The sequence below is a fragment of the Pelmatolapia mariae genome, linkage group LG15, assembly GCF_036321145.2.
Source record: "Pelmatolapia mariae isolate MD_Pm_ZW linkage group LG15, Pm_UMD_F_2, whole genome shotgun sequence".
Classification (NCBI taxonomy): domain Eukaryota; kingdom Metazoa; phylum Chordata; class Actinopteri; order Cichliformes; family Cichlidae; genus Pelmatolapia; species Pelmatolapia mariae.
The window spans coordinates 32,526,683-32,538,161 of NC_086240.1; the positions used below are offsets into that span (position 1 = coordinate 32,526,683).

Sequence of the window (11,479 nt, forward strand, 5' to 3'; positions counted from 1 at the left end):
TGGAGTTTAAACTAAGCTTTTCAAAGCAAGTACATAACTGTTGTTTGTTGGTGTGACTGCATCTAGATGTGGCCAGTGCAGAGCAGGAGAGCACAGCAGGGCCTCGGGGCCAGGATGAAGATGACAAAGAAGAGGATTTGTCCATGGAGACGGAGGACCAGGAGGTTGATCTCCAAGCGGCTGAGGTCCAGGAGCTGAAGCCTGAACAGCTGGACTCCTCCAAGGCTTCCCAGACAGGTGTCAAAATCTCTTCTTCTCCTGCTCGTTTTTTTTTTTCCATTTCAACAATTTTTAAACTTCTCAGATGTGAAGCATCTCTTGACTAGTGTTGCTGTTGTGCAGGTGTAGACCCTGGAGAGATGGAGGTGCAGAGGCAGGGAGAAGAGCAGGAGGACGAGAGGTGGAAAGAAAAACAACAAGCCGAAGAAGAAGAGCGAGCAAGCAGAAGCACAGACTCTACAATTCATGTTGTTCCTGAGCTGCTTCTGGACTCTGCGCAGGTAGACCGTACGCTCTGTCTAAGGAGTTGCTGTCAAGTTTGTGGAAGTGAAGTCCTTAACCTCCTAGGACCTGGCGTCCACATATGTGGACATCACATTTTGGGACGTCTAGACCAAAATACTTAATTTTTTTCTACAAGGGCCTGATATCCACTTACGAGGACATTATACTGCCACTGTTCTATCAAAATTAAAACAAATGTCCTCATATGTGGATCTCATTTTTCTCAAAAACAAAAATTAGCTAAAAAAAAAATCAGGTAATTCTTCGTTTTTACATTCTTTAGGTCCCAATCAACCCAAATAGCAAAGAAAAATTAAAAATGCATGCCATGAAAGAGTTCGGGTCTTAGGAGGTTAAACATATTTGAAATTATTGTTAATTATTGATTATTGTTACATATAACTGAGTAATGTGGACAAAGAGATGATTTACAGTGATGTAAATAAGTGTAGGCCACATTACAGTCGTGATTTTCGTACACTGACTGCCATAAAGAGTTAATTACATTAAAAAAAGTCAGAAAGCCTTCAGTTCCACATCAGTTCATATCAGTGTAATGTTACACACGTGAAGATAACTCTGTATGTCTGTGTGCGCGCTTATGTGCCAGGAGAAAGCACAGAAGAGAGACCCAGAAGAAACAAGGAGGGAGATGGAGCTGCAGCTGGAGGCCTGGCACAAACTGGCCCCAGGGACTCAGGAGGAGGTGAGGGTGACCCCAGAGACTCAACCAAACATGTTTAACTGGGGCTGTCACGTAGTCACGTACTTGCACTGCTATTCTTCAGTTAACTGAGGAAGAGACTCGAGAAGTTTTGTCTTTTATACATTTTTGTGGCATTTGTTGAAGAATACTGACACAAACACACTGCAGATTCAAATTTGTTTAAATAAAGGAAATCTGAATAAAAATGCTGTCCTTGTGAACATAACGAGGATTATCGGCTCATGTGAAAGTTGGGAATATATTTGATGTATTTTCTAAAACGCAAAGCTTCACTCAGGAGACGGTGGAATAGTTAAATGTGTCCCATTTGTGTTTATATAATAAAAAAAAAGAAAAGAAAAGCAGCTCAGAGTAATGGCTTAGAGGAAAAACATGTGGTTCTTTCCTGTGATTAACTGCAACTGTCACTGTGTTTCAGGAGACTGTAGCGGCTTCCATGTGGCATCAGTACCAAACTCTGACCTCGGCCCTCTCTCAGCAGCTGTGCGAGCAGCTCCGTCTCATCTTGGAGCCCACACAGGCCGCCAAACTAAAGTCAGTAAAGCACACAGGAAATCTTGATTCTCTCTGCTGTGGTGAAACTGGCCCACTGTTAATGTGAGCTGATGCTGTGTGTGCGCATCATCTGTATCTTTGTGTCTTTATATGTGCTTGTCCTCAGGGGTGATTACCGAACAGGAAAGCGTCTGAACATGAGGAAGGTGATCCCTTATATCGCCAGTCAGTTTCGCAAAGACAAGATCTGGCTAAGGCGGACAAAGCCCAGCAAGAGAGAGTACCAGATCTGCCTGGCTGTGGACGACTCATCCAGCATGGTGGACAACCACTCTAAACAGGTTCGAGGCTCCAGTTACAATCAGATGGCTGGTGATAAATGCAAGAAACGATCAGTAATAGTAACGGTGTATTTAGTGCTTATTATTAACCGATGGTTTTTCATGTGTCATTTCACTATAATGCCCAACTTTTGCTTCCCATGTCTATTCCAAAGTTTGCATTAATTAAAAATTGCATGTGTGCTTGTGTGTCTGTGTTCATGCACAGCTGGCATTTGAATCCCTGGCAGTGATTATCAATGCCCTCACTCTGCTGGAGGTAGGCCAGGTGTCTGTCTGTAGGTAAGAGCTTCATCTTTCTGTATGTTGTGATTTGATTTTAATAGCTGTGTGATATGATCTAAAACCAAAAAAAATGAACCAGCGTGAATATGGTTTCATGTACTGTACAGTTGTGATATCATCATTAAAATAAATGAACTTTTGCTCTTGTATGCAGCTTTGGGGAGCAGGTGCAGCTGCTGCATCCCTTCCAGCATCAGTTTAATGACGAGTCTGGGGCTCGGATTCTCAGGCTCTGTCAGTTCCAGCAGAAGAAGACCAGAATAGCACAGGTGGGAATCCTCCTCCTCCTCCAGCTGTTATCTGAATCATCACACAAAAGAACAAATAGTTATACTTTAAAAATCTTTTCAATGCTTATATGAGGAAAGTAAGACACAGTAATGCAATATGATAACAGAAAGCTACAGAGAGCCAGTTCATCTAACAATAAATAGAATGGTAAAGAGTTCAGTTCAGTTAAATTCTGTTTTATTTATATAATACCAAATCACAACAACAGTCGCCTCAAGTCGCTTTATATTGTAAGGTAGACCCTACAATCATACATACAGAAAAAAAACCAACAATCATATGACCCCGTATGAACAAGCACTTTGGCAACAGTGGGAAGGAAAATCTCCCTTTTAACAGGAAGAAATCTCCAGCAGAACCAGGCTCAGGGAGGGGCGGCCATCTGCCGAGACAGGTTGGGGTGAGAGAAGGAACACAGGATGAAAGACATGCTGTGGAAGAGAGCCAGAGATTAATAACATGAGCAAGCACTTGACAAAAGTGGGAAAGGAAAACCTCCTTTTAACAGGAAGAAATCTCTGGCACAACCAGGCTCAGAGAGAAGTCTGCTGTGACCGACACGCTGTGGAGGAGAGCCAGAGATGAATCATAACGAATGAATAAATGCAAAGTGCTGTATAAACACATGGAGAGTGAAGAAGACCCCAGCAGCATAACTGAGGAAAGGTTCAGGGTCACCAGGAAAAGTGTGTTTTCCCCAAAGTCCAAAGACATGCATGTTAGGTTAATTTGTTATTCTAAATTGGAAATGGTTCTAAAGTAAATAAAGTGTACTGAAGAAAATGCGGTTAAACGTGTCTTGTAGCCTAACGCACTTTAAGTAGTCAGTCTGCCCTTGTACCTCTAAAGCACTCAAATTAAATGTCAGTCCAGTCCAGCGGTTTATGAGACAAACTCACAAAAGGAAACAAGAAAGGCTGGTTTCTTTAAGAGGAAAAATATAAAATAAATAGGACAGAACTGATTGTACTGTGGAAAATTCTCTGCATATTAGCGTGAGTAGAAGTACTTGGGGTTTTTTTTCTGCTTGCCTGCATTTTGGTGTAAATGCAAAGGTTAACGTTTTCATTCGGAGCGGCATGATCTCAAAGCAGCAGCTCTTCCCATGGGCGTGGTGCTGATCTAGAACAAGAATCACAAAGTAAAATGGCTCTGAATTACAGTCATATACAGCTGGGATGATAGAAATGTAATATTTATTTAGAGGCATATAAATATTATGTTTGCATTACATTACTGTTGACTGGTACAAAGTCAGCGACTTGCCTTCAGTGAGCTATTATAATGTGTGCGTGATCATTGGCACGCCCCTGAGCGCAGCTCTGAATGTGCTCATACTGTAGCTTCTGCATAAACATGATGACACGTGGTGATCATGTTGCTGTGCTGTTGCATTCATTCTGTCTGTCATTTACAGTTTTTGGAGACCTCGGTTAAAATGTTTCTGGCAGCACGGCAGCAGATTCCAGGATCTATGAACTCAGGTGACTCCTCACTCTGCTCCTCAGCTTACTGGACCTCACACTAGATCAAACACCTGAGAAAACAAAAAGGTTGCAGGCAGTATGCAGATTAGAATATATAATGAACCCTAACAGTCATGGGATTGTCACATGAATGTGACACGTGAAGTGTTTATATTGTACAAGTATGTATACAACCAAATGTGTTAAATGTTTTATAGTTTTGTTCATTATTTTCAACCATGACTACCCAAACATTTCGCTTGGGTACTTAAAAAGTGTTGATTATCAATATCCATGCCTAATGCACCTAACAGCCAGCTGCATTTACTGTGTATGAGCGCTTGAAAACAAAAGTTCTACTGCCCTGCTGAGTAGGTGTGATCCAGTTCACATTTAGGTTCTCTGAGATTCAACCAATTAGAAGAGCAATAGGAAGTAGTTTAGCCACTTAGTTCAGTATTTAGATGCCCTGTTGTGGGCTTAAAGGACTATTATGTGCAGGACTGTGGCCTCCTGTGGAGAATGTCCCATGAGTGTGCAGCTGTCATAAAATACTCACCTAGATGAGCAGCACTTTTTAAATAAACATTCTTGAGGTTTTCATGTGGAGCCTCTGATTACACGTGACCAACAATTACCCTTTTTTCCCCCCTTTCAAAGCTGAAATTTTGATCATCATTATATTATATTATATTAACCAGTGGTACCCAGAGAAAACTGTAAGTTCTACATAAGGATAGTTCAGCTTCTCTGAATGAATCTAAGGTGGAAGATAGATAGATGCTGTTTGTTCTCTTTAGACAAAGAGGTGGAATTTGCCATAGTCATGAACTAAAGAGGAGCCTGTGGCTCATGCATACTCACCAGATGTCCAGTCTTAAACTGATCTGTGATATCCCTCCATAGAGACAGCCCAGCTGCTTGTGATCGTGTCTGATGGTCGGGGGCTCTTCCTGGAGGGAAAGGAGCGCGTAATGGCCGCTGTGCGTGCAGCACGCAGCGCCGGTATCTTCATCATCTTCATGGTGCTGGACAACCCGAACTCCCGGGTACGAGACCAGAATGTGATTGTTGGGTATTTTCCAAAGTTTAAGTCTCAAATTGTAACTAAACCTCGATGCTGTGCTGCAGGATTCCATTCTAGACATCAAGGTGCCCATCTTCAAAGGGCCAGGAGAGCTGCCAGAGATCCACTCCTACATGGATGAGTTTCCCTTTCCCTTCTACGTGATCCTGCGAGACATCAACGCCTTGCCGGCAACGCTCAGCGACGCACTCAGGCAGTGGTTTGAACTTGTCACTGTGGCTGAGCAGTAGTCCGATGAGGAGCCATCTTTTTACAGGAAAGAGGGAAATGGGCAGCAGCCACCGCAAAATGCCAGTCTGCTGCTAGCCTGTCAGAGATCAGAGACTGAGCTGTAAATGTGCCTTTATTTTCTTATTATTACTGTAGGTTCTAGTCGAGTTGGATAGCAAGTGTTGCTGTTTTGTCTGCATCAGGGGAATTTGGTGTCTTTTGTAATGTAACAAAGGATTGCTTTAACTTGCACGTCTGAAATTAAATAACAGAAACAAAAATGTGATTTCCATGTGCGTGAAATACCATAGTTAAGCATCAGTAAATACCTCTCCCCCTGTATGATAGCCCTGTTTTACATTTGTTTGAATGTTTAGTCAGTGTTATGAAGATCAAAGAATTATCTTCACCCTGAGCACAACAGCAGGACTGAGCTTTGTATAATAGAAGCCTTTTTAGAGTCTAAACTGAACAGTAGCTTGCTGTAGCTGATATTGAAGGAACTCAAACATGTGCCTTGGAAAGAACAGCACTGCATCTCATGTCACACCTCAAGTAGCAGGTGACAGATCAGGATTTTTACTAGTTTGTTTCAGTCATGTACTGTGAAGCACAGCAGCTGCAGAGTCCGCTTTTTATAAAGGCCTCTGGGAGAACCCATCTTTGTGCTTTAGAAACACTTCAGCTGTGTTCATCTTCCCTTTGTAGTGTGACACAGCTGACTGTCTGTGGCAACATGTTCATGATGTGTACTGAAATGTGTGTTCTTTAATGTGGACATACATGTAGACATATTTAACGAGTTAATTGCATCTGTCTATTAAATCATGAGATGAACAAAATCCCACTGTCTGTGACTCACTTGTTTTAAAAGCCACAGAGAAGAGAGCCACTCAAACCTTGAACCTCGTTTTAACAGAGATGCAGCAGTCGAAGAATCCTGAGCTATGGAGGAATTCCACAAATCAAAGATGATGGAAGACTGGATTTTATATGTGGAGCAGTTCTTCAAAAAAGAAAAATCCCCAAATAAGTTGTTTTAAGATTGCTATTGCGGCCCACGTCACCCCTACTATATTGACGTGAAGAAGTACAATGCAATTTGGCCCTTTTTCTTTTAGGGAGGTTGGTTTGTTGTTGAGTGCAATATTAAAATAAGTTCTTTAAAAAGCAAAAATTATTTAATATGAAGGCAATATGAGCAGAGAGTACAGACAAGCTGATGGAACAAGTAGAACAAGTTGTTGGCACATTTCTGGGAAACCTCACAAAAATGGTACAAGCAAAACTGTCAAGAGCTGTCTGCACTGAGTAATGCACACCATCTTTTGCATTACTTTTTGCCTTCCTTAAGTACTGTTTAGAAGTCTGGGGAAATACATAGTTCAACCTTTATGTAAACTTCAGAAAAGAACAATTGAAATAATTAAGCAGGATTTACAGACCACACACTAACACTATTTTTGTAGACAAAAATCTTGAAATCTTAAATTCAAGAACAGTTAATGTGTTAAACAGTTAATGGTAAATGGTAAATGGCCTGCATTTGTATAGCGCTTTACTTAGTCCCTAAGGACCCCAAAAGCGCTTCACACTACATTCAGTCATTCACCCATTCACACACACATTCACACACTGGTGATGGCAAGCTACATTGTAGCCACAGCTGCCCTGGGGCGCACTGAGCTATAATCTTAAAATTAATCTTAAAATATAAAGCACACAAATTATGTATAATGATAGTAAAGTAATATGTTGCCAGGAAACGTATCGACACAGAAGGGGGCGATAATCTGATGACATTTTGTATTTCCATTTATTAAAACTGTGGATGGACCTGTTCAACCATTATTCAGTTTAGAAAAAACAAACTGGAACGTGCTTTTGGAAGAACATAAAATTGATAACTAGTAGTATGTGTAATTATTATATATTTCTACATATTTTTCAGTTTTTTTCCTCTCTCTGTGGGGCAAGTGGGGGTAATGATAAACATAGTAAATCGATTGTGTGTGTGTATTAATTTGTTTGCAACTCCGAAATAAAGGGTCACCATCAAATGCCACAAAAATAAAACTTAGCACTTTCTGTCGGTACTGGTTCTTGTTATGTCCTCCGATCCACCAGGGGGCGAGAAACAATGAGGCACTATTAGCGTCATCTCAACATCCGCCTGTGAAAGTGCCGAGTAAATATGACCGTTTCACGGTTGCCGTCTGCTGCGCTTTCTTTAAAGCAGGTAACTATATATATATGATATAAAATATCTACAGCAGTGGTAGGTGTAAAATCTAAAAAAGTTGAGTAGCTAACAGGCTAGCTTTATTAGTTCTCTGTACCCTACTACTAGCTAGTCCCAATGTGCGACCGTCACCTCCTAGCAAACATGGTGAAAAAGCACAACACCGGCGTCATGTTCTGGCCCAAAGTGTTCGGGGTACCCCGGCAAAAACGAAAGTCGACATTTATGCCTTCTGTTTACAAACCTTTTATTTTGAAACAGTTTTTCAGCCGCTGCAAGACATCGTGAAAAAACGACAGTCACTAAATGTCCAAATCTTTGCTGGGATAGCATACTGTGGCATCAGTGGTCTTTTCTGAAGAGTCGTACAAAAATAACCCAGTTCTTAGTGTTTTGTTTAGTTTTTCCTTCTTGAAGAAAAAGTTATCGAACTTTGGAATAAACACACACAAACGTATGTAAGGTTAAATTCTACAAAATGTCACAAGTATCAGACACTGGACAGACCATTAAGGAACACAGACATTGTCAAAACAAATGAAACGAGTAGATGGTAAGATATTTTTATAAGAAAGATCTGACCAATAAAATAAGAGCACAAAGTCATCTATCTAAATTATACCAAATGTTGAGATTATAAAGTCTTCTTAGTTAAAATAGTATTTAGGAGTTCTGTAAAAACACAATGTAGAAATGAAAATATTTACTCGATAGAAAATTACAAATGTCCTCTTCTTTCTATGTGTCGCAGAACAACAATTTAAAATTTTTGTGGTTACTTAGTGCAGGGATGTTGTTTTTAAGTATGTTGTTTCATACTTAGGTTAGAAGAGTCTCTAAGGAATCTGTGCATATTATCAGAGCAATACTGCATGTTTTTAAATAAGTTTCAAACGTTATTAACAGTGGCACTAAAAGCATTAAACCAGATTTGGTCCTAGCACAACTGCATACATTAAACTGTGTGCCCTAATAGCATACGTTTGGTTAAGTTTTTACACAGGCAGAAGGTGTTGGGGATCTACAGAAACATGCTGAGGACCATACGACGGGTGCCAGATGAGGCAGATAGGAAGTTCTTGAGAGACTGGGCCAGAGAGGAATTCCATAGGAACAAAAATGTCACACATGAGGTACACAGTTTGTTTTTTTCATTTTTGTTTTACCAGGTCCACTAAAAGTCATTGTGTCATCAGATCAGAAGTTAGATATAGGTAAAAGAAAATAAACAGTGAGCAGCATCGGAGTTTTCCCCGTCTTGGACTAAATGTTCAAACTGTGTATGTTTAATGTGTCTGTCTGGTCAGTTCAGGATGCAATCCGTATGATGATCACACAAGCTTCCAATCACCTGGAGGAGCTGCAGAAGTCTCTGGCATTGGCCCAAAATTAATGACTGCAAGCTGCTGGAGTTCCTGTTTTGTGCTCTATTTGACTGGTTTTTAGTGAGGAATAATATTTGGTATGGGAATGTGGGAAACAAGACCACCTGAGAGTCTGACTGAACCCATCTGCCACGTGTGTATATTGGCACTGTTTATACTGTACATGTGTTAAATAAAGAATATTGTATGAAATGACAAACACCTTGATCCTTTTTTAATGCATTTTTTCTGGAATCAAATAGAGTAACAGCAACCGTAGTGATACAGCAGACAGTAATACTGCAACATGACAACGTGTCCTTACGGGGACACTCGGAGCGATGTGGGGTTTTGTCTTGCCTTTGTCTTTACCTTACAATGACGCAACAGTTATTGCGATTTGGTGGTATAGAAAAACATGATATTCCTGGATTTTACCACAAAGAGCAAGCATGTATTGCTTTGCCTCTTTCCTTATAGTATACACTCACTGTACACAGGAACCCAGGAGAGGACAGTCTTAAAGATGGTTTTGGATTTTTTTTTTTTTTTTCAAAGTCAACTGGTATCTTTAAAGATTTTAATGTTCCAAAAGATGTAAGCATCTGCAGACCAGAGAACCTCTCAAATTCAGAAACCCTGGATTTTCTGTACAACAAAGTTGGTTCGCTTGTTACCGGGGTAAATCACCATGATAATTTGAGCTATGTCCCTAACCTGCTCTGGAGCAGATTAGTGTCACAGAACCTTTTCTGAATGTGTACTCTAGTAGAGAGTATCTATAAATGTTAGTGGGGTTAGTGTAACTGGTGATTCTGAATTTCCTAAAGCTGGGATAGGCTAAACCCCTTTTAATGAGTACCCCAGACGGTAAAGCCACTATGATCTTCTCATCATCCTGATATGGCACGCACTGCACTGTCGCCTCACAGCAAGAAGGTCCTGAGTTCGATTCCACCATCTGCGTTTGCATGTTATCCCCGTGTTTCTGTGGGTTCTCTCTGGGTACTCCGGCTTCCTCCCACAAACCTGAGACATGCAATTAGTGGAGTTACGTTAACTAATGATTCTAAATTGCCCATCGGTGTGAATGTAAGTGCAAATGGTTGTCTGTCTCTGTGTTAGCCCTGCGATAGACTGCCGACCCTGCCTCTTGCCCTATGACAGCTGGGATAGGCTCCAGCCCCCCACAGCCTTGATAAGGAACATATGACTGGAACACATTTTTAACAATGCTTATTCTGTCATTTAAATGAAGTCATAAAAAAGTAACAGTAAGAATATTAATATAGACATATTTAGAAAGTGCCCCTACTCTTCAAATCAGTGTCAACACATCCATCAACCCCCTCCTTCATACTATACTAGGCACATTGCCTCTGTCACTATTTCCAGTTAATGTGTTGTATAATGTGTCTCAGCTGACTGAAGAAGTCACTTGGATGAGTGACGAAACGTTTCTCCCACAAAACGCTACGTCCAGATGAACAGAATCAACTTTGTGGACACTTAATTTTTCTTTTAATGTTTTAAACAAAACCTCCAGCTCAGACCCTAAGTTTGGTGCATAGACATAAACCAAAGTAAAAACAAAACCTTTTATTTCAGCTTTCACCATAAGAGCTCTGCCCTTTACTCCATGCTGAATATAATATTTGCATTAGAGAAGATAAAAATAAAATAGCAACTCCTGCGCTAAAATTTGCCCCATGGCTAAGAATTTGCTGCCATCCCCACCACAGACCCCAGTCTATTTCGTTTGTACTGTCAGTATATTTCTTGGAGAAAGACTACATCTGCTCCTCCACCCCACCTTCCCCCAAGGCAACAACACACTCCACATCCAACTCTGACCTCCTCATTTCATCCCCATTCTGAGCTGCACTGACCACAGGTTCAGCCTCCACCCTCTCTTGTGATTTAGTTGTAGTCATACAACCATTTACCTCACTCCACACCAGACACCAGCGCCCACCGCAGAAACACTGACCTCACCCTGCAAACCCTCCTTTATAACCTTAAAATTTATGATGCTGTCTTTTCTGATCATATCCCTGTGAAAACTTTTTTTCCTTGTAATCATCAATCAACCATCAAGTGCTGCTCAGTTTGCCTTTAATAAGCCCTGAATGACATCACTTGGGCTGAGTGATGAAGAGAGTGCAGAAAAGCAGAACGTAAATAGGAAAAAGACAAGCTACTTGTTTTTAAAGTGCTCTATAAATAAAGTTGGATTGGATTGGATGACAAATCTCAGGCTGCAGGTTTATTGATCCTGTTTCCTGCTGGCACACCTGAGAGTCAGCAAGAAACTTACAGTAACGTTTACACCATGCAAAGACTGGCAAACTCTGTAATAATGTAAATGAACAGTGATTGTGCGCAAATGTATGTGCATCCCTGTGTGCATGCGTGGAGATCTGAGGTTGGTTGGTAGGGTGGACCTCTGCACATAATCATATGTGTG

At 40.9% G+C, this 11,479-nt stretch overlaps 2 protein-coding genes across 2 annotated transcripts in view; both read left to right on the forward strand.

The window, feature by feature from the left end:
- mdn1 (midasin AAA ATPase 1) overlaps nt 1-6,232 on the forward strand; it is a 59,509-nt gene extending 53,277 nt beyond the window's left edge. Inside the window, exons 93-102 of the mRNA XM_063494585.1 lie at nt 67-237; nt 343-500; nt 1,115-1,210; nt 1,650-1,765; nt 1,893-2,067; nt 2,276-2,349; nt 2,507-2,621; nt 4,061-4,127; nt 5,016-5,158; nt 5,241-6,232. Coding sequence (XP_063350655.1) covers nt 67-237; nt 343-500; nt 1,115-1,210; nt 1,650-1,765; nt 1,893-2,067; nt 2,276-2,349; nt 2,507-2,621; nt 4,061-4,127; nt 5,016-5,158; nt 5,241-5,426 — 1,301 coding nt within the window. The 3' untranslated portion in view covers nt 5,427-6,232. The remainder of the gene's footprint in view (nt 1-66; nt 238-342; nt 501-1,114; nt 1,211-1,649; nt 1,766-1,892; nt 2,068-2,275; nt 2,350-2,506; nt 2,622-4,060; nt 4,128-5,015; nt 5,159-5,240) is intronic.
- Nucleotides 6,233-7,541: 1,309 nt separating this feature from the next.
- lyrm2 (LYR motif containing 2) lies at nt 7,542-9,232 on the forward strand. The gene is made up of 3 exons (XM_063495598.1): nt 7,542-7,645; nt 8,641-8,781; nt 8,961-9,232. Exons 1-3 carry the CDS (start codon nt 7,601-7,603, stop codon nt 9,039-9,041), a joined length of 267 nt encoding a protein of 88 aa, XP_063351668.1. The 5' UTR covers nt 7,542-7,600; the 3' UTR covers nt 9,042-9,232.
- Nucleotides 9,233-11,479: the final 2,247 nt, after the last annotated feature.

Coding starts and splice junctions, on each gene's coding strand:
- lyrm2 (XM_063495598.1), top strand. CDS start 7,601: ATGACCGTTTCACGGTTGCCGTCTGCTGCGCTTTCTTTAAAGCAG. Junction 7,646..8,640: donor CTGCGCTTTCTTTAAAGCAG/GTAACTATATAT, acceptor CGTTTGGTTAAG/TTTTTACACAGGCAGAAGGT. Junction 8,782..8,960: donor ACAAAAATGTCACACATGAG/GTACACAGTTTG, acceptor TGGTCAGTTCAG/GATGCAATCCGTATGATGAT.